Raw genomic sequence first — 24,352 nt, 5'->3', positions numbered from 1 at the left:
TGCATAAGCCCTTTCCCCATCCCTCTTTCATCGTCAGACCCACCTTTTGGTCCCCCCAATGACATTGAGGAGGATCGGTGCTGTTGGCCAAGTCATAAGAGGCGTTGAGGCCTACTGCTTCGTAATAAGGGGGAATTAAGTTGTAACATAGCCAACAAGATTTAGTTGCCTCAGAATGGGTCTGATTCAGGGTGGCATAAACTGCCCTAATCAGCTTCCATAGGGGATCTATTTCAGCGAGTGCTTCTGCTTCGGGGCTCACTGCCAAAGATGTTGGCATGGAAGTCGTTAGGCAGGGGGTTACAGCCAGCTTTTCTACTTTGTTGGGCCCAATACTGTGTACAAGAATTGGCTCTAAGACCTGGCTCACTACTGTAATCCCTTTCCCATCAACCCCAAACCCTCCTGATTCCCTCGTCTGTAGCCCCCAAGATAGGCCAGAGATCCAGGTCCCCTCTTTTTTGCTTTTTTCTGGATTGAACCTTATTCTGACTTGTGCATAATTGCAACTTTCACAGCTAAAAGTTGGATCTCCGAGGACCCTAGGGAGGGGCTTGGCGAATGAAAAATTAAGTAAATCTCGATTTCCTACTTCCCAGCACCGAGGTCCATCATTAGAATCCCAAGTTTTACAATAAGAGTCTTATGCCCCCCCACAGGACTTCCAGTCATGTCTGGGTGCACCTGGGCATGCCCAGAACCCTTGTTCTCGGAGATAACCCCTAGCCCAAGGCACATTTACCATCGGCTTAAGGTCAAAGTACAAGTCTGGCCACCATGTGTTTGGTGGATGTATTGCGGTAGTGGAGTTTAGCACCTCTCGTGTTAGTCCATTTTGCAGCTTCCAGGTGATTTTGACGGGTTGATGCGGGTTCACGCTGGCAACTCCGGAGCAGAGTAACTGGGTCATCCACAAGATGGCCCAGCCGAGTTGTCCTGGTCCTGTTGGCGCCTTCAAAGCTTTAGCCTCAAGGGGTTGGACGGGTGCAGAGATGCTTCCCATTCTTTCTTAGCGTCTTCCTGCTCTGATGAAGCAGCTGGGCGTACGTGGTTGCAATGCACCCAAGGCCCGATACCGTCGACCTTTAGGGCAGTTGGGGTGGTAAGAAGAACAACATAAGGACCCTTCCATTTGGGTTCTAGTGCCTTGGTTTGGTGCCTTTTGACCCATACCCAGTCTCCGGGGCCAATGTCATGTGAGGGAATAGTTCCCTTATTTTGACCCACATGTATTTCCCGGAGCAGTTTCCAGACACGAGAGTGCACCTTGCTTAAGGCCATCAAGGCCTCTTGGAATTGCCCCAACGTGGGAGGCGGTAGTTTCGTCCCTTCAAATATTGGACATACAGGGGGAGGTCTCCCATACAGAATTTTAAATGGGGTCAGATTAAGTTGATAAGGAGTATTACGCGCACGGAAGAGGGCGAAGGGAAGGAGGGTCACCCAGTCCCCGCCAGTCTCTATAGCCAATTTAGTTAAAGTTTCTTTTAGAGTCCGATTCATTCTTTCTACTTGCCCTGAGCTCTGTGGACTGTATTCACAATGTAACTTCCATTTAGTCCCCAGGGCTAGGGCAAGGCTCTGAACTATTTGACTCACAAAAGCAGGTCCATTATCAGAGCCGATGGTCACTGGCAGGCCAAACCTGGGAACTATTTCTTCTAAAATATTTTTTGCCACTATCGTCCCGGTTTCTCCCTTTGTAGGAAAAGCTTCCACCCACCCTGAGAAGGTATCCACCAACACTAACAAGTACCGGTAACCATACTTGCCTGGCCTTACCTTGGTGAAATCTATTTCCCTGTGTTGCCCTGGTCCTTCTCCCCAATACCTCAGTCCTGCATGTTGTCCTTTTCCTGGCCTCGTCTGTTGACACGCCTTACAAGCATGCACTATGTTCTTTACAGTTGTCTGGTGCCGGGGAAATCTCAGGTGCGCAGTTTGAAAGAGCATCAGAGTCTTCTTTTCTCCCAGATGAGCAGACAAGTGCAAATGCTCACATAGTTGCCATCCCAACTGAGCAGGGAGTATCAGGTAGCTATCTGAGTCTCGGTACCATCCATCTTTATCTTTTTGAAGGTTGGTGTGTTTTTGGATCCAAGCAAAGTCTGTGGATGAATACTCAGGGATTGGGGGCAGAGTTCCCATACCTGGAAGTGGAAGTCCGATCACCAACACAGGGGTGATGAAATCTTCATCAGCTACTTTTCGAGCTGCCAGGTCTGCGGCACGATTCCCTTGTGCCGTGGGGCTGTCACCCTTCTGATGTCTAGGTACGTGTACTATTGACATAGCCGGAGGCATCTGTACAGCCTCTAAAAGTCTACGGATTTCAGGCAAGTTTTTAATTTCTTTTCCTTCAGCTGTCAAAAACCCCCATTCCCGATATATCGGGCCCTGGATGTGTACCATGCCAAAAGCATAGCAACTGTCAGTGAAAATAGTTATTCTTTTTCCTTTGGCTCTCTCTAATGCTTGAATCAGGGCAATTAACTCTGCCTTTTGTGCTGAGGTATCCGGGGGAAGGGCCTCTGCCCATATCGTCCGTCCAGAGTCATCTACTACTGTGGCTCCCGCCTGTCTCTGTCCATCTTTTGCATAACTGCTGCCATCTGTGAACCATTTTAGCTCACTGTTATCCAGTGGAGTATCGGTTAAGTCCTTTCGCATTGTTGTTACCCCGGCCAGTATCTCATCACAATCATGGAGGGGGCTATTTTCCCCTGGATTGGGCAAAAGAGTGGCTGGATTTAGAGTGCAGGGCATTTGGAAATGAATCCGTGGGGTGTCAAGTAGCAAAGCCTGGTAGTGCGTCAAGCGGGCATTAGAAATCCATTTACCTGGGGGTTGCTTTAAAACTCTCTCTATGGCATGAGGAGTGTAGACCAAGAGTCTCTGTCCATAAGTCAGTTTATCAGCATCGTGGACTAAGAGCGCGGTGGCCACGATGATACAGAGGCAAGGTGGCCATCCGGCTGCCACTGGGTCCAGTCTCTTGGAAAGGTAAGCTACAGGTCGCTTCCATGGTCCCCATCTCTTTCCTATCCCCTGCTTTTCATCTACAAATAATTGGAAAGGCTTAGATGGATCAGGGAGGGCAAGGGCAGGAGCTTCTAGCAAGGCTCGCCTGAGCTCTTGGAAGGCCTCTTTCATTGACTCAGTCCATTTCCAGTCCTTGTTTTCTTTGGTCCCTTCATATAGGGGCCTGGCCTTTTCTGCAAACCCCAAGATCCATAACCGGCAATATCCCACCATTCCCAGAAATTCTCTCACTTGTCTAGGGTTAGCCGGCTCAGGGATCTGGAGGATGGTTTCTTTCATAGCCCGTGTTAGCCACCTCTGGCCCTGTTTTATCTTATAACCGAGGTATGTAACCTCTTGCTTGGCAATCTGGGCCGTTTTGGCACTGGCCCTGTAACCTAAAGTCCCCAAGGTTTGGAGAAGGTCACCTGTTGCCTCTTGGCACTCTTTTTCTGTAGCCGCTGCCAGCATAAGGTCATCAACATATTGTAATAAAACAATGGTAGGGTGTTCAACCCGATACTCACGGAGGTCTTCGTCCAGGGCCTCATTAAATAACGTGGGCGAGTTTTTGAAACCCTGTGGTAAGCGAGTCCATGTCAGCTGCACAGGGGTCTGACCACCGTCTTCCTGCCATTCGAAGGCAAAGATCTCTTGGCTTGCGGGGGCAAGAGGCAAACTGAAAAAGGCATCTTTTAAATCTAAAACAGTGTACCAAATGTAGTTTGGAGGCAAGTTGCTTAGCAATGTATAAGGGTTAGGAACCATAGGATGAATATCATTCACCCGTTTGTTGACTTCTCATAGATCTTGAACCGGTCTAAAATCAGTTCCCCCAGGCTTTTTCACAGGCAACAGGGGAGTGTTCCATGGGGACCGGCACCTTTTCAGGACCCCAGCGTCTATGAGGCGTTGTATATGAGGAGTAATTCCTTGTTGAGCCTCTTGACTCATGGGATACTGTCGTACCCTCACCGGGGAAGCACTGGCTTTCAGTTCCACAATGATAGGGGGCCTCTGTTTGGCTAGTCCCATTCCTGCAGTTTCAGCCCAGGCCTGAGGGTATCTTTGAACCCATGGTTGTACTTCGGGGCTTATTGTCGCTGGGTCCTCTGGCAAGTAGAGTCTGTATTCATCTTTTAATGCCAGAGACAAGACCTGAAGAGGATGCCCGGTCCCATCTAAAACTGACACTTGTCTGTGGTCGAAATGAATTTGGGCATTTACTTTAGACAGTAAATCCCTTCCCAACAAGGGTGCTGGACACTCAGGTATCACCAGAAAAGAATGGGTTACCTGGTGGGCCCCCAAGTTCACATGTCGTTTTGTAGTCCATCCATATTGTTTAGTCCCGGTTGCTCCCTGCACCCAGCTACTTTTCTTAGACATGGGTCCATCTTTTTTGTTTAAGACTGAGTATTGGGCTCCCGTGTCCACCATGAAGCCAACCGGTTTCCCCTCCACATTTATAGTTATCCAAGACTCGGGGAGGGGCTTCGAGCCCTGACCCCCCTAGTCGCTATCCTCACCCGCGTAGAGGATATGACTGTCTGGAGAGGGAGTCTCGTTCTTGGGGTTCTTGGGCCCCTCTTTTAGATTTTTCTTGGGGCATTTATCTTTCCAATGTCCAAACTCTTTACAAAATGCACATTGGTTTTTCTCAAGCTTACGCCTTGTCGTTTTTTCTTCAGTTTTTGAGTCCAATTTTTCCCCTTTCTGGAACCTGTTTTTGTTTTCAACCCCAGCAAAAAATATCTGGGCCAGCTTTTTTTGATTTTTACGGTTTTCTTCAGCTCTAAATTCTCTTTCTTCTCTTCTAATGTGGTCCTCTCTCTCTTCTGGGGTCTCTCTATGATTAAAAACTCTCCCGGCTGCCCTCACTAGATCTTGCAAGGATTGTTCATTTAACCTCTTTATCTTTTGTAACTTTTTTCTAATATCGGGGGCTGCTTGATTTACAAATGCTAACATAACTGCCGCTCGTGACTCATCTGCCTGTGGGTCCATAGGGGTATACTGTCTAAAAGCTTCCATTATCCTTTCAAGGAAGGCTGCTGGGCTCTCATCTGGTTCCTGCCTCACTGAATTTATTTTGGCCAAATTAGTTGGCTTCCTGGCGGCCATAAGAGTCTGACGGTACACCCAGAGACGCTCCCTACCTTCAGCGCGTTCGAAGTCCCAGTTGGGTCGCACCAAGGGGAATCCCTCCTCAATGAGGTTAGGCTGTATTGTGGGCCTCCCATCCACCCCTGGCACATTCTTCCGAGCTTCTGACAGGATCCGCTCGCGCTCCTCTGTAGTGAAAAGCACCTGTAACAGTTGCTGACAATCATCCCAAGTGGGATTGTGAGTAAAAAGGATAGACTCTAAAAGATCAATAAGACCCTGCAGTTTTTCAGAGAAGGAGGGAGTCTGGGTTTTCCAGTTGTACAAATCACTAGTGGAAAAGGGCCAATACTGATATGTCCGTTCTCCACCCTCTCTGGCTGGTCCCGCCCGGACCGGAAACGCGTGAACAGTGGAGGAGGGGACTTCTGGGTCTTTTTCCGCTACACTGGCCATTTCTCTTGTTTTTCCCTGAGTTCCCTGGGCGGGGCCCCCTTCTCTGGGAGGAGCTGAAGGCTCGGTTCTCCTCCTGGCTTCTCCCGATGAAACCTGTGGGACCTGTGGAAGCAAGGGCGGATGTGGATCCGCATACGGGGGTGGGAACAATTCGCTTTCCAGATCTATCAGATTAGGATACAGAGAAGATTCCTGGAAGACCGGCTTTGGTTGATTCTCATCCTTTTTTCCTTCTTTTTCTTCGGAAGCCTTCATGACTAGCGCCTGTGGGCTTGGCGAGGTTGGAGTTGGGGAAGAGGGACGGGGAGGTTTAGGAGGAGCGAGAACAAAGGGTTTAAGCCATTCTGGCGGGTTTCTCACTAGATCCTGCCAGACCAGAATGTAGGGAGTCTGATCTGGGTGCCCGGCAGGACTAGGAGTAAGCACCCTCTCTTTAACTGCCTGGATAATTTGGGGATTGAAGGTTCCCTCTTGTGGCCATCCGACGTCAAAGGTGGGCCACTCGACAGAACAGAAAGTCACCAGTTTGCTCTTCTTTACCAGTAACGAAAGATTCTGAGCTCTAGACCTGAAATCAGAGAAGTGGTTAATCATAAGAGATAAAGGAGTAGAAGTTGTTTGTCCCATGATCACAGAAAAGTACACTGGGAGCCAACAGAGCACACAAAGAGCAGCGCAGACACCACAAATAGACAAACAGATAACAAACACAAGGTGGCCACCGACAATGCACTCAATCTTACCTGCAGGATGTTCACAGAGCCAGCTGCCTCCCCAGCACGAAACTAGGCCCCGGCCTTACACTGACTTGCCTCTGCACTTTACAGCCAGATGCCTCCCCAGTACGATACCAGGCCCCGGACTTAATCCGGGTTTCTGCAACGTTAGCACCGGTGCTCAGAGCTCTTATCTCCTAACGAGGTTACTCCCTTCTACCAGGAGAGTTGTCCTCCCTGGCGGGACGGAGATCCCAGACGAGCCCCCAGATGTTATGCTCCGAGCCCGTATCTCCAAACCGACCAAGAGAGCAAGTCCACCACAGTATTGCAAATGCAATAAGGGAGTTTGTTTATTCCTAGCGCGCTAGGGCCCAAGTCTCATCCCACACAAGGGAATCTGACAAGAGCCCCAAACAAAGGAGTATGGCGGCTTATATACAGGCAGTTCTTTGTCTCAGTTACAGGAGTAGCTGGCGTTACATGATTGGCCAGGCAGGATGAGCGCATATCCTGTCTCTTTCTGGTAAACATGACTCAGGTCCTAGAGACCGTCGTTTGGTCCCTAACACAGGGCTTCAAGGATGATGAGCTGGGAGACCAGGAACACTCCTCAGCTCGCTGAGGACAAATGGACACTAACACAGGACTCGAGGAGGCTGGCTGGGAGGAGTGTTCTCGGGTGAGCCCTCCCTGACTTGAGGCTGGAGGCCATGTTCTCCTCCTGTGTGTCTTTCCCAACCTTAGACATACCCAGCTAACTACATCAAGAAAAACCAAAACTGTAGCCTATGTAATCAAATTATCATGCTGTACTCTGTAAACTCATACAGTGACATAGGCCAGTCATTTCTCAATGAAGCTGGAGAAAACCCCAAACCAGATCCCTGACCCCGATGACTCCCTGCTCCCTCTTCAAGCCCCCAGGCCCCACTGGAGGTGAACCTTGCCACCTGTCTGTCCCGTCCTCTTGCCGGCTCCCTGAAGAGCAGGATGGTAGCATGCTTAGAAAAAGCCGCTTTTGCAGGTGAGACCTATATTCTGGGGGCAGAAGTTCTGTAGGCCTGGATTCCATGGATGAGAAAGAAAAACCTACCCAGCTCTTCTTGTCTTCGGGGCAAGAGGTCATAAATATTTTTGGCTCGCTGTCTGGGTCGAGGCAGAGTCAACAAGGGCATGGTGATAACTTGGAGGTAGGGAACTTGCCCTGCAAGACAATGAGAGACACAGAGGTCATGGCTGGGCTTAGCTGCACAGAACTGGGGAAGAGACTGCACCTGAAAATATTCCCCATCCTCACCATGTATTATGAAAAATGTGTTTCCAGACTTGACCAATGCCTTTGAGCTAGAAGAACAGGGGACTCAGGAGACAGAAGCAGGAAGAAGAAATGGACACAGGGTACCAGGCCATGGCTTTCAGAATGAAGCTCGACTCAGCATGGAGCTTTCAGAGCCACAGCTTGTGATCCCAACGGAGACAATGACCTGTGTTAACACACAGGTAAGAACAGAGGACTCCTCGGTGCAACGGTTTATCTCAGGAGGGCAATGTGTGTGTCTGTGCTCCATCATGTCTGACTCCATGTGACCCCATGGACTGTTGCCTGCCAGGCCCCTGTCCATGGGATTTTTCCAGACAAGAATATTGGAGTGGGTTGCCATTTCCTCCTCAAGGGGATCTTCCGGACCCAGGGAGTGAATCTACGTCTCCTGCATATCCTGCATTGGCAGGCCGATTCTTTACCACTGTGCCATCTGAGAACTGGGCTTTAAATTCCAGACTAGACAATTGATCATAGTGTGTCTCAACTCTGGACAAACAAGGGACTCATGCTTCTTCCGTTTACCGCAGTTCCACAGGACGCAGAAAACTGCCACAACCAGAAGGATGGCAAGGAGAGCCACAAACCCAGAAAAGATGCTGCTGCTGTGGTCTCCAGTCCTGTGAGGAAAACCAAGGGCCACGATCCAGCCATGGACCAGGGGTGGGGGGTGGGGGGAGATGCTTCCTCCAGAGGCAGGACTTGAGGGTTTGGGGTGGGAGCCGAGGGAAGGAAAACTGAGGTGGGATGGGCTGGGTGGTAGAAGAGCGGGTTACCTCCTCATGGAGAGAGGGAAGGAGGATGTGGGAGAAGGAAGCTATCCTTTCTGAATGCTCACTGGATGCCAGTGGTTTGCATTAAAGCTTATTTAATCTGTATAACGATCCCATCTCTCTTTGTGACCAAGGAACCTGAGATTTAGACTCAGTAAGGTAGAGTAACATAGGGAAGATCACATAGGTAGGAAGGAGCATGATGGAATGTGAATCTAGGTCTGTTTGGGCCCAAAGACTCTTCTTTCTATGGCTTCACACTGTCTTCCAAACTTGTCAAATCCATTTGCTCCTGCTTACCCTGTTCCCTGCCCCTCAGCTTTCTGTCTTGCTTGGAAGAGATTATCCACTTACAATTAAGGAGCAGCTCTGGGACAAGAGTCCAGGTTGCTTGCATTTAATAATCCCTGTAGCATCAGCTTGTGGGGCTGGTCTTCAAGCAACACTCTGCTCTGCTGTGGAATTTGACCATGCAGATGCGCTGGGTAAGGACCGGGCTGTTTGCAATTCCTGGGCAGGGCCAGGCTAGCTCTGTTTTGGCTATAGGAATCAGCCAGTTGAGGTTACAGAGTGCATCACTAGCAGACTTGCCCCTCCAAATGCTAGAAACCAGGTCATCCATCAGGGAAGGTTTTTGTCCTTATGAGTTCTAGACTTGTTCACCCAGTTTCATACCGGACATTTCCATGTGGTAACCTAATAGACATCTCAAACCAAAAATGTTTAAAACAGAACTCCTGTTCTCCCCCACCCCCCATAAACCTGTTCCTCTGGTGTTTCCTGTCATCTAATGGCTTGGTCAAAACCCTTGGAGCCATTCTTGAATGTTTTCTTTTTCACATCCCACTGCTGGTTAACCAGCAGTTTCTATCTGCTCAACCGGTACATCTACCCCAAAGCATCACCTCTTGCTCCTCCATTGCCACCACCTCGGTCTGAGCCACCACTAGTTCCACACAGACCTTTTCCAGAACCTCTCTAATGAGCTCCTTGCTTTCACTCTTGGCCCCAACATACTATGTTCACACAAGAGCTAGAGTGATCCTCTAAACGGTTAAATCAGATCACGTGCCCCCTCTGCAACCCCCCATGAATTCTCATCACACGTGGGATAGCATCCATTGTCCCTAACAGGTGAGAATGTGACGGCCTCTTCTCTTCTGCCTTTGCCTGCCTCTGACCTCCTTTCCTACTATTTTCCTCTGACCTTGATGACCAGGACTCCATGCTGCTTCCAGCAAAGCACAGTCTTGTCTCAGTCTCGCTGCTCCCTCTCCCGCAGTTCAATCCCCTCATTTAATTTAGGACTCTTCTGAAATGTCACCTCCTCAGATAGGTCCTCCCTGGTCACACCCTCCTGGGTCCTCCAGTCCCCTTACTCTGCCCTGGTTTTTCTTCATAGCTTACGACTGACTGATGTTATGCTAGCCATGCTTTTGTTCATCTGTTTGTATCTGACCCTCCCACTTAACTGTAACCTCCAGGAGGCTGTCCTTGTCTGTCCTATTCACCTTGTGCCTGCCACCGTGCTTGGCACTCAGTAGGAACCTGATGGATATTTGTTAAATGAATGAATGAATAAATTATCAAATGAATGGATGTAGAAATAGTATTGGAAGAGTGCTGCAGGATTCTGACACTTTATGAATTCCTTCCCCATCAACGACCTTGTCCACCTGCAGGGGACATGTATTTGTTTATCACGGTAATGACATTTACCTCCCCAAACTACAGTGATTTTTAATTTATTGCTGTTGAGCTGTGCTTTTATCATTGCACTGAAATCAATACCTCTCAGTGTCAAAGTTTCAACTATTGATGGACTTTTTGTTAATATAATATTGAAGGTTTTAACTGTAATATAATATTGAAGGTTTTAACTGTTAATATAATATTGAAGGTTAATATAATATTGAAGGATTTACATCTATGATTAATTCTGTGGGGTTTTATGATCTAAGGCTGTGTCTTTATCATATCTGTGATTCCATTTTCATTCATGGCAAGTGTTTAGGACGTAAAAGCACATCTGTGTAAAAAGTGGGCCGTTTGTTTCCATCAGAGTAGAAACTGGTTTTTGTTTCTGTTTCTTTGAGGAGTGATCTGTGGGACTTGAAAATGGAAAGCTCAAGGACCGCCATGAGGGCCTCTAAGCATGAGAAACCCAGCCATGCCAGGAAGCCAGCTCTAAGGAAGTGGTGTGTTATCATATTTCCTCTCTTCCCAACAACTCCTTTCTGTTCGCAATACCTATTCCTTTCCTCCCAGCAGTTCTGAGCAAACCTCTCTGAGCCAAGAGTTTAGTGGTCTTAGGAGACGAGAGCCTGGTGAGGGGTGGCAAGGCTGCTGGGGCAGAAGCTTCCCAGGATAGACCAGGACCCTCTTTCTAAATCAGGGGAGGGGAGCGCTCACCGCCCCCGGCACTCACTTGTCCAGGCTGCCGAGGGTTCCCCGCAGAGTGCTGGGCTCTGAGGTTCTCCCTGCAGGCTCCGACTGCGCTGAAGTGGTGGCATCCATTATTCTGCGACCCTCTCTGGCTTCAGCTTCTCCTCCTAGGCCTTCTCTTAGTCGTCATCAGCTTGCCAGTCAGCTTGCCACTTTTCCTGTCTCTTCCTAAACTGCTGACTCTCAAGAGAAAAGGCAGAATTGGTTTGTGTTTTACATATAATCCCATCTAGTATAAGCATTTTTTTTTTTAGTAAATAAGAATGACAGAAATCCTCCTGGTCTCCATTTTCTGAACATTCCCTGACATACAACTCGACTCTCAAATTTTCATCTTCTTAAATCTTCATTTATCAAAATCCATCACAAAAAGTCTATTGGTTTTTACTTCTTCTTTTCTAAAGCGTCCAGTCTTTCTTTCTAGAACTTTCTCTCCCACAACCAACTCTACCTTGCGTCTATCCCTGAAATGTCAGGCTGACTTGACCCAAAATATAAAACAGCAAGTTTGGCTCTACCTGGTTGTGGCTGCGATGCTGACTGCAAGAGGGGAGAGCGCTTCTGGGTGTGGAGCTCCCCAGCTCGGCTCAGGGGGACGCCAGACGCTCTGCCTTGTGGCGGGGACGTGCGGGGCTCCGAGGGGGAGACGGCCAAGAGGGCAGAGACGGGCTCCTTGAGAAGTTCATCCTCCCCCAAACCCCCAAAGCAGAGAGAAGAGAGCAAACACTTTGCCAGAATGGAAACAGATAGTCAGCTACAGGAAGCAGTACCACCGACGTGCTAATGAAGCCTGGGGCCCAGGAAGTGATGCTCAGCTCTCAATATGATAGAAGCAAGGGCGCCTGCACCCTGTTGCCTGGGCTGGCTGATGCGCTGTGGTCTGCGGGGAGCGTGATTCAAGAGGGGTCAAGGTGATAGGGTGTTTGTGATTGCTCCCCCTGGGTTTCTGTGATACTGAGTTTTATCGGCCTCCGGATTGACAGTGTTTGTTTCAGTGTCTGAGGAGCACTGGAAGGTGCTTTTTAGAAACAAATGCAGATTTTGGGTGCCTGTGGCTGGCTCGTGGGTGCAGGGCTTCCCAGACCTGGTGCCAAGAGCAGACGGCATGTGCACGGGCAGCCTGGAAGATGGCAGGTGGGGAAGCAGACAGAGCCAAACCTCAGAACCTCGACAGCTGCTTTAACAAAATTTTCAAGAACGTCCCCCTGCCCGCGACCATCTCAAGGTCTTCCCTTGTGTGATCTTATCATCTACATAGCGTGTTTGAGTCAGCCGAGTCTTCCATCCCCTCTTATTTTCTCCTGCCCCCATGCTTGAGGGAAACAGCCTCCTCACAGGAGGCTCCCAGGCCTCAGACTGAGCTCTGGGTTTCCCGGCTCTGGCTGCACCCCTGCCCTCACCACAGTAAACCAATTAAACCAATCACTCAAAACAGAAAACAGGTATCTGAAGTAATTTGTCCTGATAGTAGAAGAAAACTGTTCACTCCTGGTGACAGAATATGTGTTTTAAACCGAATTGCTCTGATGTTGCCTTTAACCACTTATCAGTGCAAAGATATAGAGGAAAACAACAGAATGGGAAAGACTAGAGATCTCTTCAAGAAAATTAGACATACCAAGGGAACATTTCATGCAAAGACGGGCTCAATAAAGGACAGAAATGGTAGGGACCTAACAGAAGCAGAAGATATTAAGAAGAGGTGGCAAGCATACACAGAAGAACTGTACAAAAAAGATCTTCATGACCCAGATAATCACGATGGTGTGATCACTCACCTAGAGCCAGACATCCTGGAGTGTGAAGTCATCACTATGAACAAAATAGTGGAGGTGATGGAATTCCAGTTGAGCTATTTCAAATCCTAAAAGATAATGCTATGAAAGTTCTATACTCAATATGCCAGCAAATTTGGAAAACCCAGTAGTGGCCACAGGACTGGAAAAGATCAGTTTTCATTCCAATCCCAAAGGAAGGCAATGCCAAAGAATGCTCAAACTATCACACCATCGCACTCATCTCACAGGCTAACGAAGTAATAGTCAAAATTCTCCAAGCCAGACTTCAATAATACATGAACCGTGAACTTCCAGATGTTCAAGCTGGATTTAGAAAAGGCAGAGGAACCAGAGATCAAATTGCCAACATCTGCTGGATCATAGAAAAAGCAAGAGAGTTCTAGAAAAATATCTACTTCTGCTTTATTGACTATGCCAAAGCCTTTGACTGTGTGGATCACAATGAACTGTGGAAAATTCTTAGATAGGAATACCAGATCACCTTACCTACCTCCTGAGAAATCTGTATGCAGGTCAAGAAGTAACAATTAGAACAGGACATGGAACAATGGACTGGTTCCAAATTGGGAAAGGAGTATATGAAGGCTGTATATTGTCACCCTGCTTATTTAACTTCTATGCAGAGTACATCATGCGAAATGCTGGGCTGGATGAAGCACAAGCTGGAATCAAGATTGCTATGAGAAATGTCAATAACCTCAGATACACCACCCTTATGGCAGAAAGTGAAGAAGAACTAAAGAGCCTCTTAATGAAAGTGAAAGAGGAGAGTGAAAAAGCTGGCTTAAAACTCAACATTCAAAAAACTAAGATCATGGCATATGGTCCCATCATTTCATGGCAAATAGATGGGGAGACAGTGGAAATAGTGAGAGACTTTATTTTCTTGGGCTTCAGACTCACTGTGGACAGTGACTGCAGCCATGAAATTAAAAAGACTCTTGCTCCTTGGAAGAGAAGCTATGACCAACCTAGACAGAATATTCAAAAGCAGAATTACTCTGCTGACGAAGGTCCGTATAGTCAAAGATATGTTTTTCCAGTAGTCATGTGTGGATGTGAGAGTTGGACTATAAAGAAAGCTGAGTGCCGAAGAACTGATGCTTTTGAACTGTGGTGCTGGAGAAGACACTTGAGAGTCCCTTGGACTGCAAGGAGATCAAACCAGTCCATCCTAAAGGAAATCCGTCCTGAATATTCATTGGAACGACTGATGCTGAAGCTGAAACTCCAATACTTTGGCCACCTGATGTGAAGAACTGACTTATTGGAAAAGACCCTGATGCTGGAAAGATTGAAGGCAGGAGGAGATGGGAGGACAGAGGATGAGATGGTTCGAAGGCATCACCGACTCAATGGAGATGAGTTTGAGCAAGCTCCGGGAGTTGGTGATGGACAGGGAAGCCCGGAGTGCTGCAGTCCATGGGGTCGCAAAGAGCTGGACACGACTAAGTGACTAAACTGACTGAACTGAGTGACTTGAAGAGTTGAATGTGACATATGATTCTAAAGATTCTAGGATTGGTTTTCAATGGACAGAACGTAAGCATCCGAGCAACCAAAGCCCTTTGCGGTGGAGGGGCAACATGCTAAACATCCTCTTTGGAAAAACAGAGGCACTGGGTTAAGAGTATCAGATCTTACATTACTACCTGGGTGATCTTGAACAAGTCCTCTAATCTTTTTGGGTGTGTCCTTGGATGTAAAATGACAATCATAATGATATTTAAGTAATGCTGCTGTGAGAATTAATTGGTTGAACTATGAAAAATGCCTGGCTTAGGACTTGGCATATGCACCGGTTCATTAAATGGGGCTGCTGTTACAGTATCATCTCCTGATGCCTGAGGCTCATTTCTTTACACTTAATGGACCACTCCCTCAGGCCTTTCTCTCTTCCCCTCTGGATGCTTAGCCTGCCTACCTTTTGTGTGTTCCTTTATTCTTTAAGCACACGTCTCTGGGATGTCTTCCACCACAGAGTACCGGTTTGCACACGAACCAGATGTGGTCCCGGCCCTTCCGCTGTGGTCAGCTCCAGACCCCTTTGCCTTCTAAGCTGACCCAGCTCATTGTCCTTTCATAGTCTGGGCTTTTGCACTAGTTCCTTCATTTTAACAGTGTCCTTTTCTTTGGTAGAATTCCAGTAAAATCACATTTATGAGTTTATTTCTGGGTGTGTGACTTGAGGTATTTGGTTATTTTCCTTTTTTGGACCCACTGTTTGCAGTGTCATTTTTATAAAAAACCAAAATTGTTCTTTTAAAAAATTTGCCGTAAGCATCACCACTTCTGTAAAGCCCTTTGCATCTGGAGCTGGATTCTTGCTCTTCTGTATCTTCATGGCCCTGTGTTTACACATAGCACCTCCCAGTTGTTGGGATGAGTTGTTTAAATGTTTGTTACCCCGTGTAGACTTTGAACCTTCTCAGGCAGACTGTGCTTTAATTTATTACATCTCTGGCATTTGACGCAGTGCCTGACTCTTAAGAGCTAACTGGGTCCTCTGAGACGTTCTCTTGGTGCTTATTGCTGTTGTGATATGACCTAAGTATGTGACAGGAGGAGATATTGAGAAAGAAACGAGCGTCCTAGTCTTCTTTTCCTGCTGTGCACCAATGGGCTGAGGACAAAGCCATCTCAGCACTGCCCTCGCTGTTCCTCCCAGGAAGGGCAACCCAGGGCCTGTGTTGGCTCTCCTTTGAGTCTTCCCTGGTGGCTCAGATGGTAAAGCATCTGCCCGCAATGTGGGAGACCAGGGTTCGATCCCTGGGTTGGGGAGATCTCCTGGAGAAGGAAATGGCAACCCACTCCAGTACTCTTGCCTGGAGAATCCCATGGACAGAGGAGCCTGGTAGGCTACAGTCCATGGGGTCGAAGAGTCGGACACGACTGAGCGACTTCACTTTCACTTTCACTTTTGCCCTAGGAAGGGGTTATCAGTGGCTCTTGTATTTCTGGACTCATCCAACATGCCAAAATTGCCCTGTGGGAAAGACAGCTACAGCCAGGCTTCGTTTTTGAAGGTCTAGGAGCTGAGACGATGGAGCAGGAGGACAGCTGGTTGATAGCCCTGTCCCTCCTTGCACGTTTGCTCATGGAGAGGCCTTCTCCAGTCCAGACATGTCTGAAGCAGAACAAAGGCAGCAGATGCCCTCCTTTTAAGTTAACACTGTGAGAGAGCAGAGTTCGGATAGAGAAATTTGGAAAGTGCATAAATATTTCTTTCACTTCTCTGCTCCCTGCTCTCATTCAACCTAAGGTCCTCGGGAAGAGTTGTGGAGAATTTGGAAGCAAGAAGTGAGACCGGGTTGGGAGACAGCCTCTGTCTGCTAGGCTGAGGCCCAGGGGAGGATGCGGGCGCCGCTGCCGAGCAGGCCTTTCCGAGCGAGGCGGACATCAGGACGGTTCCCTGTTCCCTTCTCCTGGGAGTGAACAAAGTATCATTTCAACTGTTTCATGAACCAGGGCCTGAACAAGCTGGGGCGGCAAACAGTTCAGTTCTGTTTTGAACAGGCATTTTCTTTTTGTGTGTCATAGGACCACAGCCAGACAGGGAGGCTGAGTTTACCTGTATCCCTTAGTACTGGGCTAGGCCCATGTGAGGTGTGTGTTGCACGCGTGTTCCTTCCATTTTCCCTAGACTGCAGCCACGCAACAGCCAAAGTTACCCCCTTAAACTGTAAGATAGGTCATCGGAACCCTCAGCTAAAGCCCTCTCATGAAGTCCTGTCTCAAGAAAGCCAAGCTTATGCTGGCGTTCGGGTTCCCATCCCTCCATCTCTGAACTTACTCCTCCAGTTTCCCACTTAGTCACTCAGTGGCGATTCCTGCCGCCTTTGCATGGCCTCAGAGCAAGAGTGCCTGCCTCAGGTCCTTCGCACTTGCTGTATCCTTTGCCTGAAATCTCTTTCCTCTGCATATTTACTAGCTCAGGCTTTTACTCCAGACCCTCTCTTTACAGCCTTCCTCTCCAGAGACGCCTTCCCCGATCACTCGCTCTACAGAAGACCAATCCTCATGGCCTGTGCTCCCTGTTTTTCTCACAGCACTTCACTATTCCCCTTGGTCCTTGTCACCATTTGACATGCTCTGTATTTATTTATTTGTTTTGTCTCTCTCCACAAGACTAAATTTAAAAGTGTCAGAGTCTTTGTTTTGTTCGCTATTGTATCCCGAACGCATTCGTTGGTGCCTGGCATAATAAGTGCTTGATGAATGAAGGAGTGGACCAATATCCAAGGGGAGGAGATGAGACCGTAAACAAAGGACTAGCAGAGGCCTCTCGCAGATCTTGGCCAGTGCTATTTTGGTGCTAGAGTTGACTTGATTTAGAAAAGAAATTGATTTCTTGTACTTTAAGGGCCAGGGAACAATTTGTCTTTGTTGCAGGTATAAGTGTCTGAGCCCCAGGTGAAGCCTGCAGGTACCAGTATGCGGTAGTGCTCAGCGCACACACAGCGCTGCGTTCTAGAGGCGATAAAGCAATGGAGAAAGGCCGTCTAGATATTCTCTCATGGTTATTAATAGCAATTTTAGGTGCCAGAGCAAGCTTGGAAAATGCGTCAGAGTTGGAGAGACTCTTAGGTCACAGCAAATGAGCAGCAGGATTGGTGATTGTTTTAAGAACAATTATTTCTTTCTTTAGCCGTGCCAGGCCTTCATTGTGACATGGGAATTCTTAGTTGCAGAATGTGGGATCTAGTTCCCTGATCAGGGATCAAAATGAGAGGGTAACAGGTGGGAAGGCCAGGGGTCTCCAAACGGAGGAAATAGCCTGCAAGTATCAGACATTTTCTCTCTCTTAAGCGGCAGGAGGAAACAAACTAGTGATATTTTCTCCTTCTCTATACAAATTTAAAAGGAGGTTTCTCTCAAAATTCTGTGTTGCCATAGTGACACCTGGTTTCACCTGAAGTTAACCAATGCCTTTTTCTTATGGAAATGTTTCTCTTAAGCTATGCTAATGTACTATGCATTTACCCCAAACTCTGTCTTCAAGTCGGTTCCCCCTTTTGGGCTCAGAACCTACTTGATAAACCAGTACGTTATACTCCGATATTGTTCCTCTAATCTATGTAAATGAAACTATTTGTATGGTGATCTGCCCTTCTTCAAGATTGAAGTTAATCCTTTTATGGCCCAAGATGAACCATTTGGAGCCAAGATTATCCCAAAATGCATCTTATGGGTGAGGGGCCTGGTGCCATTCTGAGTTTTAAGACATTCCTTTCTTTCATTAACAGACTGCTGGTGACTATATAACATCCAGCTGAAGACTAGCAGGGGGTACTCTTTCTGCCCCCTTCTGATGCCTATGTCAGAAGCTTTCTCTATCTCCTTTATACTTTAATAAAACTTTGCTACACAAAAGCTCTGAGTGATCAAGCCTCGTCTCTGGCCCCAGATTGAATTCTTCTCCTCTGGGGGCCAAGAATCCCGGCATCGTAATTCAACAACAACCTTTCAAAAACTGGCTGCCTGCTTTGGGAAGTTCAGAGCCTTAGCCACTGGACTAGAGGGACGTCCCAGGGTTGGGATTGTAACACAGGCCTTCTGATTCCCTGGCTAGCTCTGTCTACCAAAGCTCAGATGAGCCCTCTCGCTTCTCTAATTTCATGCCATTCCGCTGGATTAGGTCTCTGGATTCCCAAACTACTGCTCTTTCCCAACAAATTCCAACACAGAACAGCCAGATAACAATCTCAGCTGAAGGATCTATAATCACAAAGTTTTACTATATATTATTCATGTTACATTAATAACTATAGTAGGAGACAATAAAGACAGGATCCCAGTTAGGCTGGCTTGTACATTTATTCACACAACTTCTTGTGACATTGTCACCCACGTTTGGATCATTTCAGCACTGATGATTTTATTTGTTCACTAGAACCTCAGCATTTCAGAACTGGGGACCCTTAGAGATGGCGAGTTCATAAAGCTTTTAAGTCATTTTTTAAACCTACAGCTGACCCAGAAGTCAATTAACTATATATATTTAAAAAGTGCTCCTTTTGTTGAATAGCCGTGGGCTCTGAATCAACACTAAGGAATCCCTTTCAGGTCTTTAAAATGTAGCTTGAAAATCATTGATGTAGTTCCACTTTTTCCTTGTAGAGATGGAAAATCAAGCCAGGCAAGAAGCAGAGTTTATATCAGGATTTTACTCCATCTAATTACTCTGTTTAAGCTCCTCCACCATAGGGTGAGCAGAAAAACATTCAAACTCCTTTCTTTCCTACCTGATCAGCAGCAGTTTCAGCTCGAGGGTTTAATGGAGAAATGCTTAACTCAGATGAAGAGTTTGTGTAACCACGTCTGAAGGCAATCAGTAGTTTCCAGTCCTTCTCTCCCCACCTTCACATTCTCTTTTAAGTATTCATATATATTTGCTTCTTTTAAAAATTTTATTGTTATTATTTTTTGGCCATGTTGTACAGCTTGCGAGATCTTAGTTCCCTGACCAGGGATTGAACCTGCACCGTTGGCAGTGAAAGCAGAGTCCTAACCTCTGGACTTCTGGTCAATGTTGCTCAGTCGTGTCTCTTTGTGACTCCATGGACTGCAGCCCGTCAGGCTCCTGTCCATGGGATTCTCCAGGCAAGAATATTGGAGTGGGTTGCCATTTCCTTCTCCAGGGTGACATCCGAGAAATCCCCTATATTTGCTTTAAATAAGGCCTACCTAGATATGAAGATCGGGAGTTAAAACAAGAACCCTAACCTAATCAGTTGTGCTGTTTGGAGGATGGTCTTCATGGCCATTAGTCCAGGGGACACCAGAGAAGCCATGTAGTGCCCAGGCCTGAACCCAGGGGCCAGGCCTGAGCGGAGACGCTGCGGCCAGCTCTGAGTGTCATGGCACTGGCCGCTCAGCTCAAGCACTGTGTCTTCTGAGAGCTGGGAGGTGTGCTTTGAAACAGATTTCAGAGATGTATGATTAGTTCCATCATGATACGGGCAAGCCCAGAACCCAGAAGTCACTGCCTAAAAGGCTAAAAGACAAGGCTAAAGGTATCCTGGTCTATGAATCTAGTTGACTATTACTCCTGGGAGCTCAGGTTCATTTGGGGGACAACTGGATGTGAACGATGTTACACAGATAGTAACAGGTTCACATGTTTTATTTATAACAGGTTTCAAAATCTGCTGGTAAAGGACATGCCATTTTTATCCTGCTTGCAGTGGCATGGAGGCCATGCCCTAATAGACCCAGGTCAAGGGTTGGTAACCAGCTTACTGGTACCTAGTGAGTCATCCTTGGATTTGCCCAGAATAAGTTAGGGAGTTGTCTGGCTGTGTGTATACACTCGGGTGGGGGTGTGGGGCTGGGGGCAGGGTCAGTCAGTCCTGGTGGAGAGTTTCAAACAAACCCAGTGACCGCTGGGAGAGGATGCAGTTGTTGAGAAAGGGGAGACTCACAAACCATTATTAAAGACGGAGGACAAAGAAACTGCTCTTTTTTTTTTAAGAAACAGGGGTAGGAAAAGATGGAAGAAAAGAACAGTGTTTTTTCCATGTGGTAACTCAAGCCTAGGGAGCTGAGCTGGCTATATACCCCATTAAACCAATGTCTTAGGAAACACTGGTCTCTGCCAGAAAGCTGCTCTGAAGCTCTGCTTTATGCCTCACCACACACTGGGGTTGGGGGTTGCGGCTCCTTGGGATCCTGTTTGATGTGGCAGACGCACAGATGTGGGGCCCAGCAAAGACAAGGTGAGAGGCAGGGGGGAAACATCTGGCCAGACTTTAGAAAGGACTCGAGCTGTGTGTGTGTGTATTCTGTATCCCTTTTAAGTAAGGGTATTTGGGATGGAAGCTACAAAGTAAAGAAAAAGACTTTAGTCCTGTTTTGTGAATGATTTCTGTTTTCAAATAAGTCCCAGATCCTGTTTGCTTGGTTGGTTATTAGTTATTTTCTCCCCAGCACGTTTGAAAGAACCTAGGTGGGCAGTGTGTCCGTGCCCGTGGAGAGCAACCTGGGACAGGCAGGAAAGGTGGGTAACACTTCCCATTACCGAAGACTTGTCAACCGTGGCTGGTTCCTCCTTCAGAATCGACCTCTTCAAATAGCCAGGAGAGCTGGGCTCTTCTTCAACATCATACTTTCCCTAAAATACCTTGGGGAGCCAACAACTCCTTTCCTTACTTGCTGTTTTAAAGGAGAGTAGGTGCCTCTGGATTAGAGTTGCTGGGAGGAGTTCTGAATTCTGAGATGTGAAAGCTCCAAACCTAAATGACTTGCCAGGAGGCTGCTTTGACCTGAAACTAAGGCCTAATATTAGTCATGTTAGAGACCCAGTGAATGGAACAGCTAAAACAAACAACAGACTCTCAACCCCCCAGAAACCTCTGGGAAGGTGGGAACTGAAGAACTCAGGAAGGAAGGCAGGGAATAGCTGCTAACACGTGGTGGTTTGGTTGCTAAGTCGTGTCCGACTCTTGTGACCCTGTGGACTGCACCCACCAGGCTCCTCTGTCCATGGGATTCTCCAGGCAAGAATACTGGAGTGGGTTGCAATTTCCCCCTCCAGGGGATCTTTCCCACCCAGGGATCAAACCTGGGTCTCCTGTTTCAGGCAGATTCTTTACCGACTGAGCTCCGAGGGAAGTCTAGCTGCTAACATAAAGGAAACATTTTCCTGATAGGCATTTTGTTAAAAATTAAAACAAAGAAAGAAAGGACTGCCAAACCTGACTCTTTTTCATCCTTCCAGATTCATCCTTTTTCAAAAGCCCCAGCTTCATGGTTCTCTGATTGCAGACTCTAACCAAGGTGGGCAGAGCAAAGCTCGTTTCCTGAGGGAATGAAACTGGCAACCAGGGCTGTGAATCACCAAAGGGAAGTGTTGGCAGAGAAGCACTTCAGGACCCAGTAACAGGCCGAGTCCTGGGCTTGCACAGTTAGGCGCTCAACGTGGCCGTGGCAGGGCCCTTCTCGATTTCAACAACCGGTGACCTTTCCCCAAAGTGGATCCATACAGAGGATAGCACAGTCACAAGCGGGCATGGATTTTTATACTCAGTGCACAATAGTTTGGTTTTTGCTCATCAGCAACAGCTTCATTGTTCTAAAAGAAGATCTCTTTTTTCCCTTCTTTTAAAACTCCCCTTCCATTCTTCCTGTCTCAATGGAACAACATATTTGAATTTCAGAATTGCCATTTATAGCATTTTTTTCCCTAAGAACCATATAAATATATGCAAAACATTGTACAGAGAGCTTAAATAATATTAAAATGCAAATACAGTTTGGGTGCACTGTTCAGCTGAACTGTAGACTATAACCACACACACTGGGGTACACATTGCTTTGATATCACCGTTTGTGTATGTCATGCAGATCACAATAATCAATCTTCTGTTTTGGTTTTTTTCTTTTATACAAAATACCAGTGCCTGTTGTACTAGTTACTGAAAAGAAAAAAAGAAACTCAGAGTCCCTGTGTGTGTGCTAACCTGAAACAATGTAGATAGGTTTGTTGGCACGTGTATATGGCATACTCACACACAGCATATACACACACAGGGGGAACACATGAACGAAAGGCCGATTCAGCCGTGGGGAGCTCACCTCCCCGCACCTCTCCTAATCAGGAGGAAATGGGACAGCAGGTCTAACAGCAGGCTGGGGAGGCAAGGGCAGCACTGAGCTAAACGGAGGCCTGTCGGGTCTGTTCTGAGGAAGAGCCTGGAAAGGCTTAAGAGAGCAGACATTTACAGAGGGTCCCACCCCACCCACTGCAGCGAGGGGGCCCCCAGCTGTGCAGAGGGAGGAAGAGGAAGTGTGCACTTTGGGATGGCATCACGGGCTGCTTCAGCCACTGGGCAGGGAAGACAGGAGAGAGAAGAAGTGATGGATGAGCTGAGAGGCTTCAGGACACATGTGAGCTTGCCATGCCCCTGGGTTTTGGCAATGAGGTAATCACTCAGATATAAGTGTGCGATTCTCCCCTCTGAAGCTCAAGGGAAGAAGAAATGCAAACCCTGAAGAACTCACAAGTGCCTGCGGGATTTCTTGGTCTCTCTACCACACTTAGAGATGGAGAGTCATTTTAGAAGCAGAGGACACCTATGGGAAGGATCTAGTCAAGACTGTCACCTAGGGCTAGAACCAGCCTTTATTTTCCATGTAGAGCTATTCTCTCTCATCCGATATATTGCATAAAACTTTTCTAGGGGAGGGGGAGAAGTCTCAAATCAAATCCTTGCACAAAAAAATCACTAATGGAAAACTCCAGGGGCAACAGGATGAAAGAACCGTAAAAAATGCAACCCCCAAATCAGAGTACCCGTGCAGCCCAAGTGTCTTGGGTACCACTCTGCTAGCTGTTCTTCAAGAAATACAAATCTACCTGAGGTCCCTGATCCTGATCACTAGTTCCTGATACCCGTTTCCATGGGGATGTGCACTTATTTCCTGCCAGCTGTTCCTTCTTCCTGGATGCCTTCCTTCCCATTGGTAATCAACTGCCCATTTTTCTAGTTTTATCAAGAGAGGAATCTAGGATAATATTTCCCCCTTTTCCCCATCAGGCTCTTTTCAAATCCAAAGCACCATTTTTTGGGGAAAGGTTTATTAACTTATGCCATATTTATCCACTGCCAGTGGGATCACTGAAACTGAATAGGAAAAAAAAAAACCGCATATAAAAAATATATGCACATAAGCACTTAAACTTGCTCAATTCCATACCAGCAAAATTTATATTAAAAAGTTCTAGATCCAACAAAATTCTTCCCCGTAAGCATGAAGATGGCTGTTTGGAGCAAGGTAGAATGGTGCATTGGTTTAAAAACCAATTGCAAATACACTATGAGTCACCTGTCATGTCTAACAGCTGCTTTTGTGCCCCCTTCCACAGGGTTACAGGACAGCACTTTATTTTAAATCCTTTAAACAAAATACATATGGCTGACTCAAAAAATATCAGTTTATGATCTAAAGAAAAGTATATATTGTTTGCATAATATTTCTATATTTTCTTTCTTACTACAGAAACTAGAATACACAGAAAAAATCCCACTGACTTTAAACAAGTAGACACAAGCCCTCAAGGGTAAACTTGTCAGGCACCATGAGAGTCTTTCGAGAGCAGGAATGATAAAATAGCCTCCAAAGTTTGTTTCAAAAACTGATCTGAGGTAATAAAAGACTCGACAGAACTAAATCTTCCAATTAATAAATATATATGTGAACATCGAACACCTTGGGTGAGCTATTTTTTCCCCCATCAGTACTGAAGACAGAGAAAAAAAAGATCACTGGAACATATAACTTTTACAAAACCAAAATCAGATTTGGGGGCTGATGTTCTAATGGGAATGTACAGGGGGTACAATGCCTTTATTTTTCCTTCCTAGGGCAGCTCTGGTGAGAGGGGGAGCGGGGAGGGAGCCGCAGGAAAAGGCTGGAGAGGACAGCTCAGGTCAGCGGACCCCCAGATGGAAATGGGGCAGTCCCCAGCAGTCTCAAGGCCCTTCTCCCCGTCCCCATCAGTCGAGAAAGAGGGGAGAGGCTTCATTTACCCGATGGAGATGGGACTTGGCCGACATGAGCCGACTCCTGCACAGAAGAGCTTACATCAGCGCAGCAGGGAGAGAAATGGAGGAACTGCAAATGCGGCTCCATCGTGTCCCACTGAGGGGCACTTAAAACTCTCCTAGCCAGTTCCCTGGCCCCTGAGAGCCAGGCAGGGAAGGGGATGCT

The 24,352-nt window shown here is 47.1% G+C and overlaps 1 protein-coding gene across 3 annotated transcripts; it reads right to left on the bottom strand.

Moving 5' to 3' along the window:
• Positions 1-175: 175 nt before the first annotated feature.
• Positions 176-11,589, bottom strand: LOC132657496 (protein NYNRIN-like). 3 transcript variants are annotated; one of them, XM_060396320.1, is made up of 4 exons: positions 11,360-11,589; positions 10,825-11,017; positions 5,181-7,506; positions 2,445-3,923 (listed from the first exon to the last, which is right to left on the bottom strand). In XM_060396320.1, exons 3-4 carry the CDS (start codon positions 6,208-6,210, stop codon positions 3,823-3,825), a joined length of 1,131 nt encoding a protein of 376 aa, XP_060252303.1. In that variant the 5' UTR covers positions 6,211-7,506; positions 10,825-11,017; positions 11,360-11,589; the 3' UTR covers positions 2,445-3,822. The 3 variants fall into 3 exon arrangements, with proteins under 3 accessions (XP_060252301.1, XP_060252303.1, XP_060252302.1); XM_060396318.1 differs by having other exon boundaries at positions 176-7,506; positions 10,825-11,023; XM_060396319.1 differs by having other exon boundaries at positions 2,445-7,506; positions 10,825-11,023.
• Positions 11,590-24,352: the final 12,763 nt, after the last annotated feature.

The sequence above is a fragment of the Ovis aries genome, chromosome 12 (assembly GCF_016772045.2).
Source record: "Ovis aries strain OAR_USU_Benz2616 breed Rambouillet chromosome 12, ARS-UI_Ramb_v3.0, whole genome shotgun sequence".
Taxonomy (NCBI): Eukaryota; Metazoa; Chordata; class Mammalia; order Artiodactyla; family Bovidae; genus Ovis; species Ovis aries.
Note: the sequence above shows the minus strand (reverse complement) of the source record. Positions and strands in the feature narration are given on the sequence as shown.